At 37.7% G+C, this 17,740-nt stretch overlaps 1 protein-coding gene across 3 annotated transcripts in view; it reads right to left on the bottom strand.

Moving 5' to 3' along the window:
* Positions 1-17,740, bottom strand: part of plxnb2a.1 (plexin b2a, tandem duplicate 1) — a 100,506-nt gene that overhangs the window by 19,319 nt on the left and 63,447 nt on the right. For all 3 annotated transcript variants that reach the window (XM_055231455.1, XM_033990240.2, XM_055231454.1), the window contains 16 exons: positions 14,488-15,005; positions 12,090-12,416; positions 11,846-11,984; positions 11,550-11,695; positions 11,298-11,477; positions 10,496-10,630; positions 9,575-9,675; positions 9,299-9,425; positions 7,684-7,846; positions 6,992-7,103; positions 6,800-6,911; positions 6,435-6,533; positions 6,244-6,339; positions 5,473-5,560; positions 5,179-5,342; positions 4,932-5,080 (listed from right to left, as the gene is read on the bottom strand). In XM_055231455.1, coding sequence (XP_055087430.1) covers positions 4,932-5,080; positions 5,179-5,342; positions 5,473-5,560; positions 6,244-6,339; positions 6,435-6,533; positions 6,800-6,911; positions 6,992-7,103; positions 7,684-7,846; positions 9,299-9,425; positions 9,575-9,675; positions 10,496-10,630; positions 11,298-11,477; positions 11,550-11,695; positions 11,846-11,984; positions 12,090-12,416; positions 14,488-15,003 — 2,654 coding nt within the window. In that variant the 5' untranslated portion in view covers positions 15,004-15,005. The remainder of the gene's footprint in view (positions 1-4,931; positions 5,081-5,178; positions 5,343-5,472; positions 5,561-6,243; positions 6,340-6,434; positions 6,534-6,799; positions 6,912-6,991; positions 7,104-7,683; positions 7,847-9,298; positions 9,426-9,574; positions 9,676-10,495; positions 10,631-11,297; positions 11,478-11,549; positions 11,696-11,845; positions 11,985-12,089; positions 12,417-14,487; positions 15,006-17,740) is intronic.

Here is a 17,740-nt window from a genome sequence, read left to right as displayed (position 1 = left end):
CCGGCGTCTGCTTCGCTGATTGAACTCCCAAAACAAATCGTTCAATAATTAAGACATCCTTTTGTGGGAGGATAAGAAAACTCATAATTTAGAAGCTGACTACGTTCTGTTCGTTGTTGTCTTGTACCCGGTATCCGGCAAAAGCTGCGTAAAGTTAGCCACAAGCGGCTCTGGCTGCGGCTCTGGACCGGGACAGCTTAAGACAACATGCCACCAAAGAGAAATATCACTGCGGAGGAAGCTGATGAACTCAAAAAGTCACTTGAATCCTTGATCGAGGAAGTTGCGGTGATTCGCAGTGATCAAAAAAAGATTCTGTCCACTATGGAGGAAATCAAACAATTGCGTAAGGAAAACAATGAGAAGGACGCGTGGATTTCGCTCCTGGAAAGGAGGGTGGACGAGCTAAAGGCCCTTAGTGATCTGAATCATTTCAATGGAGCCCTAGTGGGATCTCAAGTGACCTCTGGGTCTCATAAGGTATGATATCTGTCACATCTATCACATCACTAACTGACATTAATCTTTACTACTTTAAAAACAACGAGTTGTCACATAACGTTACAGCAAAGACTGAAAAGCCTGGATCTATCAGAACTGGAATTGTTTGGCTACACAGAGCACAATGAACTGGACATGGAAAATGAAAGACCCTGATAACCGTTTTTTCTCTTCTATAAATGTAGATAGCAAATATTACTCAGCGCATGAATTTGAACACTATTAAATCAGACGACAAACTCTCAATTATACACTTCAATAGCAGAAGTATGTATGCAAACTTTTCTTCCATTAAAGAATACCTACTGCAGTTTACTGTTCCATTCAGTGTAATTGCAGTATCGGAAACCTGGTTCCAGGAGGAGAAGGGAATGGACTTTAACATTGATGGTTATGAACTCAATTATATACCCAACAATTACAAGACCCAGCCGAATTTCAAATCACAGTGTTACCCTTATTGACAATATTTTTACTATCAATGTGAACAATAATATTAGTGGTCTAATGATCTGCGATATAACAGATCACTTACCAGTATTCCTCTGTTGTGGCGAAAAAGTTAACAAGATTGACAATGTGGATAATTCTACATATAGAAGAATGCGTTCCGATGACACTGTCAGATTACTGAATGATGACCTTCATTATCAGGATTGGAGATCAGTATATTTGGAGAACAATGTTGATAGAGCCTACAATAATTTTTTAGATATATTTCTGTCATCATACAATAAACATTGTCCCGTTCAACAATGTAGAACTAAAAAGAGAAAACCAAATTGTCCTTGGTTAACAACAGGGCTACAGAATGCTTGTAAAAAGAAAAATTTTCTTTATAGACAATTTTTAAAATTGAAAACGAAGGATTCAGAAAGAAGGTACAAATTATATAAGAATCAGTTGACAGATATCACAAGAAACAGTAGAAAATTGTATTATAATAAATTGCTCGAAAATAATAAAAATAATGTAAAAAAAAAAAAAAAAGTGGGGTATATTGAATAGTGTAATCAAAGAAGGTTCTAATAAGCATTCGTACCCTGATTATTTTGTTGATGAGAATGTTGTGATAGATGACATGCCCAGCATTGTTAACAACTTTAATGATTTCTTTGTAAAAATAGGTCCAGAACTTGCAAAAAAAATTCCAGAAACAACCTCCACAATACAAGATGAAACACTTATCAGAAGTCATCTAAATACATTTTTTTTTTCTCCTGCAACTGAACTCAAAATTATAACAATTGTAAATGAATTTCAAAACAAAATGTCAACTGATTTCTATGATACTGATATGACTATAGTTAAAAAAGTTATTAATGGCATTAGTAAACCACTGACATATATTTTATGATATATATTTATCATTTCTAATGGGATCATTCCCAGACAATATGAAAATTGTCAAAAGTAATTCCACTCTACAGAAATGGAGATGGACGTTTATTCACTAATTATAGACCACTGTCTTTACTTCCTCAATTTTCAAAAATTCTCGAAAAATTATACAATAACAGATTGGAATCATTTTTAGATAAATATGACACAATCAGTGAGAGTCAGTGTGGGTTTAGAACAAAAAGATCAACATCAATGGCACTTATGGACGCTGGTTTTTTTTTGTTTTTTTTTTGTTTGTTTTTTTTCTCAATACTACTCCAAAAACTTAAACTGTATGGCATTAGGGGCATTGCACTAAACTGGATTGATAGTTACCTGACTGGAAGACAACAATTTGTGAAAATAAATGGATACACTTCCAGATTTATGAGTTCTAATTGTGTAGTGCCGCAAGGCTCAATTTTGGGACCTAAATTATTTAATTTGTATATAAATGACATATTTAAAACATCTAACATATTAAAAGAGCTGGAAACCACACATCAGATACATACAATCCAAGGTCTCAAAAAGTGTTGCTGTAATCAATAAAGGGAAATACATTTTCAATCAAAAGGCTCTTTACATACTGTACATACTCATACTTCCATATCTGACATATTGTATTGAAATTTGGGGCAACAACTACCAAACGTTCCTTCTTCCCCTTTTCAAATTGCAAAAGCGTACTGTGAGAATCGTGCACAAGGTTGGTTACCTGGACCATACAAACAATCTGTTTTTCAAATCAAAATTATTACAATTTTTTGATCTGATAAAATTCTATACTGCTTTGCTTTTGTATAAAGCAAACAAAACTACGCTGCCATTAAATATCCAAAAACTGTTCAGCACACAGGACGTACACTATGATTTAAGGGGAAGGGGTACATTTAAAACAAAATTTGTGAGAACCACCAGGAAAAGCATGTGTGTGTGTGTATTTGTGTGTGGGGTCAGTCTGTGGAATGGGCTGGGAGATAACCTGAAGCAGTGCCCAAATATTTACAGGTTTAAAAGGAATTATAAAAATGTTTTGCTTTCGTTGTATAAGGGTGACAGCACTGGGTGATCTTAAAAGAATTAAATAAAATGTTTATAGATATATGTAAATATAATGTGTAGATATATGTATATATAATGTGTAGATAGATATGTACATAATGTGTATATGTGTGTACATATGCATGTATACACTCACCTGAAGGATTATGAGGAACATCATACTAATACGGTGTTTGACCCCCTTTCTCCTTCAGAACTGCCTTAATTCTACGTAGCATTGATTCAACAAGGTGCTGATTCATTCTTTAGAAATGTTGGCCCATATTGATAGGAGCATCTTGCAGTTGATGGAGATTTGTGGGATGCACATCCAGGGCATGAAGCTCCCGTTCCACCACATCCCAAAGATGCTCTATCGGGTTGAGATCTGGTGACTGTGGGGGCCATTGTAGTACAGTGAACTCATTGTCATGTTCAAGAAACCAATTTGAAATGATTGGAGCTTTATGACATGGTGCATTATCCTGCTGGAAGTAGCCATCAGAGGATGGGTACATGGTGGTCATGAAGGGATGGACATGGTCAGAAACAATGTTCAGGTAGCCCGTGGCATTTAAACAATGCCGAATTGGCACTAAGGGACCTAAAGTGTGCCAAGAAAACATCCCCCACACCATTACACCACCACCACCACCACCAGCCTGCACAGTGGTAACAAGGCATGATGGATCCATGTTCTCATTCTGTTTACGCCAAATTCTGACTCTACCATTTGAATGTCTCAACAGAAATCGAGACTCATCAGACCAGGCAACATTTTTCCAGTCTTCAACTGCCCAATTTTGGTGAGCTCGTGCAAATTGTAGCCTCTTTTTCTTATTTGTAGTGGAGATGAGTGGTACCCGGTGGGGTCTTCTGCTGTTGTAGTCCATCCGCCTCAAGGTTGTGCGTGTTGTGGCTTCACAAATGCTTTGCTGCATTCCTCGGTTGTAACGAGTGGTTATTCCAGTCAGCGTTTCTCTTCTATCAGCTTGAATCACTCGGCCCATTCTCCTCTGACCTCTAGCATCAACAAGGCATTTTCGTCCACAGGACTGCCGCATACTGGATGTTTTTCCCTTTTCACACCATTCTTTGTAAATCCTAGAAATGGTTGTGCGTAAAAATCCCAGTAACTGAGCAGATTGTGAAATACTCAGACCGGCCCGTCTGGCACCAACAACCATGCCACGCTCAAAATTGCTTAAATCACCTTTCTTTCCCATTCTGACATTCAGTTTGGAGTTCAGGAGATTGTCTTGACCAGGACCACACCCCTAAATGCATTGAAGCAACTGTCATGTGATTGGTTGATTAGATAATTGCATTAAGGAGAACTTGAACAGGTGTTCCTAATAATCCTTTAAGTGAGTGTATACATGTATGTATGTATGTATGTATGTATGTATGTATGTATGTATGTATGTATGTATGTATGTATGTATGTATGTATGTATGTATGTATGTATGTATGTATGTATGTATGTATGTATGTATGTATGTATATATATATATATATATATATATTTATATATTTATATATTTATATTTATTTTGCTATATGTAAATATTTGTTAAGTTCCGGGATCAATGTACAAAAGTAACCACATAATTTTTGAAGTTATTATATGATCAGGGGTGGGTTAATATAAGTTTTACTTCTTCCCACTCCTTTTCGTGTGATGTGCTTTTCTTTTGTTTATAATGTACATGTAGTAAACATGATTATTCTTTTCTCTTGGCATTAACTCGAAATAAACCAATCAATCAATGTGCTGATATGTTCTTGATGATGGCTGAAATGTTCATAAGCACTGTTTAGTAAGCAGCCATGTTTCACTGAGTTTTTGTCTATATAGAAAAGTGCTAAGCCTTCTTTGAATGGTAATTTTGATTAAATGGCTCAAATGATCCATTATCTATTTATAAACGTCAATTACCTAAGGTTATTAATATTATAATAAATTAATACACAGTAATATTTAATTATAATAACATCGTACCTTGTGGAGACAGAGTATCTGTCTTCCTGGTGCACACAGTTAACTCCGGCAACAGTAATCTTCTTGATGTCTTCTTTCTTAATGCCCATGTTGGAACCTTTGATGGTGATTGAGATGTGGCCATTGAGGGGGCCATAACGAGGGATGATCTGAAGGAATGGAAAATAAATGTGAATGAATGCCTTTTTTCCAGTAGACATTTAACTAAATATTTATTTAACAACAGATGACAGAAGATGAGTCTTACATCTGTGATTTCGGGGTTGGGGCAGAGCTCCGGCTGCTGAGACAGGCACAGGTTGTGGTAAACACAGGTGTGAGAGGAGGCGCACCAAACACACTGGTATTTAGAGTCAGCATGTTTACAAAGACTGCAGTCCTCCCTGCCCACTGAGCAGTTATACAGCACCACTACAGGAGAGGGCAAAAAGCAGTCATACCATTATAACACAACCCAATATGAGAATGTCATATGGTAATAACTATAACACTATAAATATATGATACAAATAACATCAAATGTGAAACACTAACTACTAACCTGTCAGAGTACTGTCAATCTTCCTCTCTGTGCTTTGGTCTTTGATGTGGAATGTAACATTTGTTTCTTGCTGTTTGTCATAGGCAAACTAGACACAAATACAAAAACTACAATTAAAAACACAAATCACACTTGATAACGTTGGTGTTCCATAACTGGAAAAAGTCTTTTAGGAATACATAAAAAACTACACAGGTGCAAGATTTTGAAGCAGAAAAGTTTGGGAAAAGTTGACTAGAAAGACTAGATACTGCAAAGGCCAACATAAAAGTAATGAAAAGGCACTGGCTTAAACACACACACACACACACACAGTTCAAGTGCACATCAGCAGACTTCTCCTCAGCGGGAAGTGGAAATCAATAAGGCAGACTGGAGGAAAAAGTGTGAATGAGCAGAGAAAAGTCACTGACATACAAAGGCTACCTGCCGTTCAGCGACTAAGGGAAAGTCATTATACTACTTATACCACAAGGGGGAGCAATCAAAAGCACACTTCTTTGGCAGACTTTGGGTTCCAAGGCTCTCAATGCAGTGTAATTTTTAGACATTAATTGGCAATTTGGGACTCAGAATGGTCAAACGGCCTAAGAACGAATACTCTGCACTGCTCATCAAAAGTCCTAATGTAATGCCCGAGGACTGTTGTTTTAACATTCGACAAAGAATCAAATATACATACGAGTAGTGTTATATAAATATATACATAAACATGTAGTTTATTATGAACCTTAAGGCTGTCGGGTTTGCTATTGGCATTACCAAACTAACCTTGTATCCTCTGAACTTGAATTTGGAGCCCTCCCCTTGAATAACTGTTTGTTCTGTATTCTTCATTAGCTCCGTTCCAATGGTAAACCTCTGACCCTATAGAAAGTCATTACACAAAGAACACACAGTAAATGAAAAGCACTGTGTTGCCTATTAGTTATTCAGCTCTAAATGAATGTTTGGAGTCTCACAGAGAAGCCCAGGTTTCGGCCGTGGAAACTGATGGGGATTTCAAAGCCAACAGGAATCAGCAAAGGCTCTGGGGACTCGAACTGAGGGCAGCTGTCCGGCTACAGCCAGAATGACATTGGAAAAACACAATACGGGTCAATGTTATTTCCAGAATGCTTTTTACACACTACAATTTGAGATTGTGGCCATCATTAACTGGAATACACACCATGTATTTTTGTAAAAATGTGAGTGAAATAAAGACAAATGAAATCTGAACAGTTATGCAATTTCTTTCAAGAACAGGATATAAGTAACATTATCAAGTAAGCTGAATATAATATTATTAAAATAATCTTTGATATCCCATCTTGTTAAAACACACCTGCTGTGGTTTGATTATGTGTCTCCCGTGCACAGAGTCATCCTGGTCACTGCAGCTGTGCTCCTGGGCATTCCACTGACAGCCCCAGTCACTGGTCACACATGAGATGCACCTGTAGCAAACAACATAAAATTACTTTTACCTAAATGAACACTGTGTTGTATGTGTTTATTTCCAAATAACAAATCTTACGGTGTGTTCGGGCTCTTTCTGACAGTTGCGGCACAGTTGTAAAAGTGATACTGGCTCGATGTCACCTCTATATCTTTATTTACCATGACCTTTACAGGAACAGACACGTAATCTGAAAGGATAGAAAATTAACAGATTACATTTGATGCAATGTCTGTGTAATCCCTCAGTTGTCCAGGTATCCACAGTAAAAGAAAAATTCAAATCTGTCAACTGGACAAGAAGGTGAAGTGCCCGAGTCATATTTAACTCCGGCACAGTTCACACTTGATGTAGCTCAATAGACTTGGCCAACAAACATAAACTGCAAACAAAATGTGTGTTAGGTTCTGGTCAGATTACTGGTGGACACTGTCTTATATCTATTTGAAGGGAGGAGCTAACTACACTGAAACTAAGAATAATGATGAGCAGCAAAACGTCTTCACAACTTTTTGTCCAGTTGACAGATTTGAATTTTTCTTTTACTTTTGTTGCAACGATAAATCCAAAAAAGCTTTTGGGTATAACATTTCTTATCCATTAACAAGTGCAAAAAAAAAAAGCTGTTCTGGAGGAAAATTTTACACTTTGAGAAACAAATTAATAGATTGGGTTAACAGTAAGTACTAACTATTGTGTGCCGTGGTATGTCAATCATCTCATATATCCTTATAAGATTACTTAAAACAAATGCTTTTGTGTGGACATACCCTGCAGTCCTGGAGTAGGTGGGATATTGAAGGGTTCAGGCAATGAGCAGGTGACAACTTTATTATAATTGTCCATTGCTGCTTCACTGGTGTACAAATCAAAGACACATTGTAGAGTATCATTTGACCTCAGCCGAGGCAGGGAGGGGATAATTATGTCCACCTAGATAAAAATAAAAATAACATTAATTAATTATAAACATCATCTATTTGAAACCAGGACTTAAACAATACATTTTCTATATGCATAAATCCCAAATGTGGTACTTAGAAGTAACTTTAAAAAGAAGAGCCTTATGAGTAATGAGAAGTATAAATTAGAGTGCAGATTGAGTTGACCTTGATGAATGGTTTATAATGCATAATAATGGTGTGTACAGTCAGGTATGTAAGGTACTGTAATAATTACTATTCAACAATGCACCCGCTCCTCATTACTCTTCCCTGACCCTCAGTTTTTTTCAATTTTCTCAAGTTTAACCACCAAAACTTTTTGATCTTCTATAGCTCTCAAGCAGAGAATTCACCTGAGGGTTTATTTTACCTCACCACAGAGGAAGGACTGCAAATATTTTTGTCTTAGCAGATTTAATTCACACACTGGTCCCAAAGTCCCCTGATTAGGAGGAAGCACGTCCTCCTCTAAGGGATAGAACCACATTAGCTGTTTGCTGAGGTTAAAACCATGTTCGACCCATCTCTTTCTGCTCTAAAAACTAAGACATCTCTAAAAAGGAAAAGACCATGAAGAAAAGTGTCGTTGTATTTGCTGATAACACCTGTGCTGTGCAATACACGTGAGGATAGCAGATTGAGCAGTACCATTTTAGACCAATCTCTACAAATTAAATGCTCATTAAAATAGAAAAACAAAAAAACAACAACAACGATATAAAACATCACTATATATGAAATCATTAATGGTGCACTGTGTAACTTTTCTGCCACCTATAAGTCTCTGTAGGTGTTATTGCTTTTGCCTGGAATGATACATGGTATGACATTATACATGTTTTCCACAGTATGGAAAACATGTATTCTTAATGTGAGTGGTGTCACCTCTCAACAGATCTAACCTGTTATTTTTGGCCTGCTGTTGTCAACTAAGTATCACCATTTGCCACATATGTCTTATAAAGTTACATAATGCACCTTTAATATGCAGGAGCCAAAGCATATAGATGGTATTTGTCAAATTATATACTTGAGAAATTATGATGTTCATAAATTAGGTTGTTAAAAGATTTTGGAATGCCTCAACAAAATTAGACAATTTCCGCAAGTCAGGCCCCAAGGAAGAACCGTTATTGCTGCTGTAAGAATAAGGCAAATGGTTGAGAACCTTCTGATTTTTCAACCTGGTTATAGGTATGTGTCAAAGTAACACAATCATTGACAATGTGTCAAAGTAGCACAATCACACTTTAGGCACCTTAAGCCCCCCTTCAGGTCCATCTGCTTGGGACTTGTTTGAAATGCTGCAGACAGCCGAGACAGGAGTTTTAAGAACGCACAGCTCAGCACACTCTGAACTTGGAGTAGCTCAGGGGGAGTGGGCCTCAGAGAGGAGCAGAGGAGGGCGCTGACATGTTCATTCACAGTAACTGCCTCTCACCTGCTGGGTCTTCTTGCAACTGATGTTCGGGGGAGAGAAGGCCTTGATCTGGACACACTGCTGATTAGGAGACCACAGCCAGGTGTTTTCATCCATAGATCTACTGCACTCCTGCTTACGAGTACACCTAAGGTTCACATTAAAGCATGCAGTTAGCTGTCTGAATTTGACAGTTTATAGTGTATGGACTGGATTCCACATTTGAAATAGAGTCAGTTTTAGGTTTAGAACATATAGTTCACTTTACAGTTACATTCCAGGTTTACTAGTACTTACTTTCCCTCAAGGACACACCATCCGCAGTATGGGTCCTTCAAAGAGATACAGGACTGACAGTCTGTCTTCAAATGACACGCCTGAACAGGAACTTTAGTGATCTGAAACAACAACACATTTTATGAGTCACTACCATGCTGCTGCAAATCTAATTCAGTTATTCATATTCTGTCAAATCAGTGTGACAGACCTCCACTGGGCTGTACCCTGGAGAATGGTCAGTGAGACAGAAAAACATTAACTAAATTGTGGTCAAAATTACAAGTTAAAATTATGATAAAAATGTTTTCCAAATAAAAAACAAGGAGGTAAATATAGTCATGGCTTTTATTTCTTTAAAAAAATGTATTATTGACATATAATTGAGGTTTTCTATTGCCATTTTTATCTCGTAAACAGCTGAGCGTTCCTTTCAGAAACAGAGCCTATGCAATACATATAAATGAGCAGATGGAACAAGTCCAAGTATCGTCTCTTGACTTGATCAAAGTGAAGGGCCCACTTGAAGTACATTCTAATTAATTCATTTCTAAATCAATAACATCAATTTCACCTCAGACAAGAGTGATAGAGACAAAAAGATGAAAGGACAAAGGAGAGAAAGATGGATGAAGTGAGAAACAAAGCACACTGCCACAGAGAAAATGAATGAATAAATCAATGGACGGCTTCTGTGTGGCAATGCAGACAGATGTACGGAGGTTAGTCAAACAGATGAATTTATGATCAAACACGACAGATAAAACTAATGAGGGATTCATTGAGTCTCAAGACAACTCACTGAAACAAAGATGTATAGCTGGATAAAGTGTTGTGCCAATGACCTTGGAGGTGTGAACAGAGAGGAGTAGGATAGATAGAGGAGAGGAAGAAGGATCTGATGAAAACTTAATCAATCAGTTGGCTCTGTGAAGGCCTGACCTTCTTCTCTGTGGTAATGTACAGGTGCTCAAGGCTGGAGTCAAAAAGCAGGTCCTTGTTGACCTTATCACCCGTGGCTTCAGTCAGTGTTTGTACATTGCCCTCTGGGTTGGCCGAGAGGTGTACCTTCAGAACCTAAAACAAAATACAATTATACTATTAAGATCATATTCCACCTGCCATTCCAGATACTAACCCAGTGGTTCTCAAACGTTTCATACCAAGTACCACCTAAGATAATATTTGGCTTTCAGAGTACCACTAGATCTAGGTCGAAAACCTTTCTAAACTAAGGGTAAGGTTGTTGTAAATAAAGAGTTAACCCAAAAAAGACAAAAATATTAGTAGGGTTGTCACTAAATAAAACATACTCAAACTGTGGAGAGCCACAGTACCACCAGTATCAGTTTGATAAACACAGCATATAGTACCTGAAAAGATGGAACCACATTGTTAATGTTGCTCTTAATGTATTGCAATGTTTTGAAGTGTTTGAAGGGTGAACTTGAGAGCAGGGTATTGCAGTAGTAGTAAGAAGTACATTCTAAAGTTTCCTCACACAAGAATGTTATCTGAAATACATTGCATAATCCCGCAGTCGTCTAAGCAGGGTCCACGATTTTAGTTTGAAAAAGTACATTTGCATTTTAAACAGTGGTTGGTTTAGTGAGATTATTTAAGATAGGAGTTAAACTATTATCATACAGTTGATTTCACATTTCCATGAACATATAAAACCTGAAATTTTCAACATTATGGTTTCCTATATTGCCAAAAAAAAAAAGAAAAAAAAAGTCTTTACCTCTCCAGTAGAGGTGCCCAGGAACGCCACAGCATGCCCCATTTCAACTGCTACTGCCACTGATGTCATGTGGCCCTTTCGGGTAAATGCAGGCTCAGAGCTTAAGGCAAACTCAGCCTTACTGGCCAGGGGTGAAGGCAGAAACTCAGCTCCACACTTGTATGTAAGAGCCATGTTATTCTGAGGAGAAATGTAAAGTAAATGAATAAATAATTATAATTTTCCATTATGTATTCCATTTTGTTTGCACACCTGGTTAGTGTTAAGGCACAATTCTTCTGACTTAGAGGAGTAAGGAGAGTAGACTGCAGGCTTGTTTTTGATGATACCACTGTCGCTATAGCAAGCATCAATGATCTCCACCAACCGATTATTAATAGAGAGCAGAGGAAACATACCTGCAACGAAGAAGGATTTATTACCATACAGGTTAGGCAAAAAGATTAGGATATATTCAGTTCAAATGTCTTGTATATGGATAATGAATAAATGCTGCATTTAGATAATAAGTAAAAAGAACATAGCAAATGTCTGAGCAGGGCACTTACACATGGCAGAAGAATGTGAATCTTCATCTGAAGTGAATGTTACAAACAACACCTTGTCTGATGCAAAAACCTGCCCATACTGGTTTGATTTGGTCATATTTTGTGCCAGGACCTCTCCTGGTGTGGACACATAGGCAGCCTGGAAAAGAGACCCCCACCCCCAAAAAAGTGTTTTAAAAAACTACTTTAACTCTTTTTAAAATATCTTTTTTTCCTTCTTTTACTTTTAGTTTATCTCACATACCTGGACTTTGTTGTACTTGTTTGATGTGCTGCAGTTGAGCTGAAGCTCAGTGTAGGAGTAGTATGCCTCGTCCTCCACACACATTCTGGAGATAAATGTGAAGTTCTTTGTGTCCTGGACACCCAGTGTCCGAGAGAACAGGAAGTACACAAAGCCACCATCTTTGAAGGCAAAACGAAAGTCGTGGAGGTAGCGCAGAACAAAGGGGTTAGCCTGCACTGCTGAGGCCTCAATAATACTGTCAAAAATCACCCAGTCCCCATAGTCCTGCAGAATACGTGTGGAGATCAGCTTGGTACTGTCATGGCTGCCGTAGCCCTTGCCCACCTGTGCAGAGAGATTAGACAGGACATGGTTTAAAATCATATAAAATGCAATAAAAACATGTTTTTCTAATAAGGTCTAACAGTCACACTTTACACTACAATGGATTTAACAGGTAGTGAACAGTTAAGGTCAAAGGAATCAAATATAGCTTTTACTGATAACAAGTCTATTGCTGATTTATTCTTAAATACAAAAACACTGGTCATCATGTCCCATTTACTGATGTTATAATTTATTTATTTTTGGTTCTCAAGACAATTGTCCAATCAGAAAGCAGAATGAGCCTCACATGCAATGTTGAAATCTAGTTGTTTTAAGCCTAAAAGGACTCCCTCTGATTTGAATCCTGACTACCTAAACAATCATTAATCATGGCTAATGCAGCCTCTACAGCTCAGTGAGTGAATTCTGGAGGTTCTGAGCTTTCAAATGAGGCATGGCCTGTCCATAAACTGTGTGCTGTGTATATGTTTAGTATGAGTATGTCTGTGTCCTGTGCGTGTTTTGCTTCTTGGCCAGGACACTCTTGAAAAAGAGTTGTTTTTTTTTTTTATCTCAATGAGTTGTTTTTTTAAAATCCTGGTTAAATAAAGGTAAATATGGAAGCCCGTTTCCGCCATGAAAAAAAAAATAAAAGCCCCACAGAAAGTCGAAATTACGAGTTTTAAACTCGTAATTATGAGTTTAAAACTCGTAATTATGAGTTTAAAACTCGTAATTACGAGTTTAAAACTCGTAATTTCGACTTTTAAAACTACTAATTATGAGTTTAAAACTCGTAATTATGAGTTTTAAAACTACTAATTATGAGTTTAAAACTCGTAATTAGAACTTTTAAAGTCTTAATTGAGCTTGTAGCACACTGCAACTGAGTGTACAGAGCAGAGGAGACAGGAGGAGGACTGTTATGTTTATCACCTACATACTTTTAAAAAATGAATAAATTAAGCTCCAGTAAAGTTTCTGGCGTCTTGAACAAATCAGTGGGCCCTGAGTGCTGTTCTGACCACTCATGAGCTGTGCTCTGTGTCTGTGAGCGCTCGTTTTCCTGGTCTGAGCAGAGTGCCAGCTGGTCACAACCCCGCTGGTTTATTGAGGAAATTATTAAAATACCAAATTCATTTAATCAAAATTGATGAGGTTCACTTTTTGTAAATGTTACATTCCCAAAATTACGAGTTATAAACTCATAATTCATACTTTTAAAAGTCCTAATTACGAGTTTTAAACTCATAATTAGTAGTTTTAAAAGTCGAAATTACGAGTTTTAAACTCGTAATTACGAGTTTTAAACTCATAATTACGAGTTTTAAACTCATAATTACGAGTTTTAAACTCATAATTACGAGTTTAAAACTCGTAATTTCGACTTTCTGTGGGGCTTTTATTTTTTTTTTCATGGCGGAAACGGGCTTCCATAGGTAAATAATAAAAATAATAATAAAAATAAACTGAGAATGTGAAAACTATGCACTTACGTTAACATACCAGACGTCAGTTCGTGGTCTATGCTTCAAGTAGTTGAATAAATATGTGTTATGTAATTTCATATTTAATTTCCCCTTCATTTATAAGACCATAAAGGTGATAACTTTTCATTTGGAACAATATTGTAAATGTTTAGTTTATCATAAGTCTAGTTTTAGGTCATGAAAACGACTTCCTGTCTTCCGGTCCAGCCTTTTTTACGCTAATGCGAAAACAATTGAAAAGTAAAATAAGGAAAATAATAAAATAAGGTTAGTTTGTTTACTAGCAGGCCAAAGTGGTATGCGTTCATATGCAATTTTGTGTATATATGTAATATGAGCCAGAGCTTATGTTATATTTTATGTGTTTGCCAGTTCTACGTTGTGAATTGTGATGAAAAAAAACAACAACTCACGTGTCTCTTGTGCTTGTGGACAAGCCGCCATGTGTTACGTTAGCGTAGTTATCCGATTAACTGTTAATATCTTACGTTAACAGACTAGATACCTATTCAGTTTGTTCCCCAAAAAATGTGACTTATAGTCCAGTGCGACTTTTTTTTACCCAATTAATTAAAGGTCATAGGTATACAATCACTCACCAAGAAAACTGGTAAGCTTTTTCCATCCTTCATAAAATACGACATGACAGCTACCACAGACACGCTCTCCTCTGCACTGGCCACATAGGACTTTTCTCCTTTAGTATCACTGAAGTACAGTCGCTGCTCCACGTGGCTCAGGTTCCTCAGAGAGCAGATGCCCCTAAACACACTGCCGCACACCACCAGGACATTGTTGGCACTGTGCACCAGCAGTAGCTTGTTGTGGTTGTCTGTGTCCACTGCCTCCTCACAGGCATCAGTGACTGGAGGAGTGCACTGGCGATTGTCCCGCTTGGGTCCAGTCTCAGCCTGGGACTCTACTTCTAGGTTAGAGTTCAACTGATAAAGGGCATTCACGGCCCCCACGTATAGACGTCCATTCCTGGGATCTGCTACCACATTGTTGATCAGAGTGGTTGATAGAAATTCTTTATTTTTAGCTTGAGAAGTTGAGAGGAACGATGTTGCAAGGATGAAAAGAGCAAACAGGTCTGCCCACCACTGCCCCATCATGCCTATAGAAGAGACAAGAAAAAACATGCACAATCTTTAGTTTTGTGAGAAGATATGTTGCACTTTATTTTATTTATTTTATTTTTTTTCAGCATATGGAGCTAGAAATTGGATATGACTCTTAATACTCATCTGCATATATAGTAAACATTTAAACAAGAATATATGGTCTAAAAATGTTTATTCATTAAACTGAATGGGAGTAGTAATTCTAAACCCGTCACTCCTGGGATGATCTATAGCGCTCTCCTTTACTGACATTCATGACGAGTTAATACACTGAATACTAAGACAATAGGAAAACTAACAATTAATTAATCCATGCACAAACAGACAATTTTATGGTTAACTTTTGTTACAGACTACTTTTTTCTCCTCTCAAACATCCACATATTGAAGTGCCTTGTCCAGCAAAGTACAAAATCTATGTTTTGTATAATGGTGCATACACATGATAAAAAAATCATATACTGGCCTAAAGTTCACAACAGTTGACCTCTTTAAATTACTACTATAATAACAATGTAGATTTGGCTGGTCTAAACAAAGTCAGATTCAAACGGCTCTTTTGACATTGTGCAGGGGTGGGCTCAGCAGTAGCAACAGCAGCACACACTCAAGGAGAAGTCTGAGCACTGAGAGCAAAGGGAAGCAATAATGAGCAGCTTCTCATTAAAAGCCTGAACATTCAGTACCGCAGGAACAAGGGAGGTGGAGTAAGTGGAGGTAGCGGCCTCCATGCGAAGACTTGCTGAGTTAGATTAGATTAGACCAGACAAAGGCAGAGAGTGGATGTATGTGTGAGCAGAAGAGACTGAGTGTTGCAATTAGCCGTCTGACACCACAAGTTTCTCCTTCCATTAGTCTGGATGGGTGTGTTTAATTATAGTCGTGGCTGGCCTATAGCTGTAAAACAAGACTCCACTGCTCAGTAATAACATCTTTCTGCACCCAACATTACTCACTTTTAATCCACTGTTTATCGGGTTATCCTCAGGAGAGCCACTCCATAATTGTCCACACAGTGAATGCATGATAAAACTCTTTCTCATTGCATTTTTACCAGCTCGCCTAAATTAAAAAGGCATCATTTATTTACAGTTGAATGTCTCTGTGTTCAAGTCCTTTACAGTCCAATCACTGATTTTATAGCTTCTATCAGACAGCTCTGATTGGTGGTCAATTGACTGGCGCCTCTCTGGTGTTTTTACTCTGTCCAAATTGAATTCCCTTCACTTGGCCTCATTGCAAAGGGATTTATTAGTGTAAAAAGACTTATCTCTCCACCCACCTGCCTGCCTAAATTACCTATCCTCGCATAACCATGGGTCTTTAACAGCTGTGATTTCATAACACACACACACACTCATATTCTAGAAGCATTTTCAATACTTTAGCTTTGTATCGAGCATCTGCTTCATTTTAAAATTCCAATGCTTCGTGTTCATTAGTAACTACTAGTAACATGCATGTATGTGTACAGTGTATACAGATAAAGTACTGATTTACAAAAACTGCAGTAACATTTTTATTTAAGCAATGAAAACTTTACAAATGGTCACCCAAGTATAAAATGGTTAATAATTTGCCATGTGTGCCAGTGTTTACTATAACCCAAAGATCGTGGTTTAGAAATAGAACGTGCCACATAAGCAGTGGTCCAGAGTTTCTCCCCTCAACAATGATAGTTCCTTTACAGTCGTATCTGCATCAGCCGCAGTAATTGCATATGTACTATTTAGGAACAACTCAATCTATATCCTTCACTGTAAAACATCACAGTGTCACATAATTTTACATTTTTAGTCTTGTAAGCCCCGGGGGTCTTATTGTGAGTGTTTGCATTTGGACCATCAAAGAAAATGCACCTCTGGTTTGAGTTCAGGGTCTGTTTACACGATGTCTTTATGATCTTTTATCCTGTTGGCGGAGTTCTTAAAGCTGGAATCCTGTTGGCCCAAAAATAAACATGGGGTCAAAGGTGTTTCTCCAGCACCACTTCTTCTGAGAGTTCCACTAGTTCTGCTGCATCGTACATTGATTCTATACAGTCTATACGGAAATGCGCAGGGGTTAAGTTTCACAGTGCTTTTGTAGACAAACATTCAAAAGGACTTGAGAATGTTTGAGAATGGTCAATGTGTAGATTGTACACAATAATCAGCACCAATTCAGCTGGTGGTGCACTATGTAACTTTTTTGGTGGATGTTCCACCACCTAACCTAGCTCATGTCAGATGTTAACACATGTATGTGTGACTCTTGCTGAAAGTGAGCAGGACCTTATCTATACATTCAAGCTGATAAATGAAAGCATCACAACAGTGGAAAAAGCCCAAAAATCGAACCTTTATTAAATACAGTTGAAAGAAAAGCACATCTTTCCCATCCACAAATGCACAAACAAAATAGTATTTTCACTAAAATGGACTAAAGTATATGTCTGTTGGCCTCACTATGTTTGTTTTTGTTCGATTGGGAGATTCACCTTTGGTTTCTGAACAAACCACAGTACTGCTTTGTCATTGGTCAAGTCTTCGGCCCACAAACACCCTGGCCCTATCGCACCAGTGGGAGCATGCCAAAATTAATTCTTTGTGGACTCACAAATATCGCAAGAATCCATCTTGCTGTGCAAGGTTATCCACCACCTGCTTGTCTCCATGAAGATTTTATTGCTTTGCCTGGAATGTTCCACAGCATGGCATTGTATCCATCTCAATAGAGACAACCTAGG

Source organism: Periophthalmus magnuspinnatus, chromosome 23 (genome assembly GCF_009829125.3).
Source record: "Periophthalmus magnuspinnatus isolate fPerMag1 chromosome 23, fPerMag1.2.pri, whole genome shotgun sequence".
Classification (NCBI taxonomy): Eukaryota; Metazoa; Chordata; class Actinopteri; order Gobiiformes; family Gobiidae; genus Periophthalmus; species Periophthalmus magnuspinnatus.
Note: the sequence above shows the minus strand (reverse complement) of the source record. Positions and strands in the feature narration are given on the sequence as shown.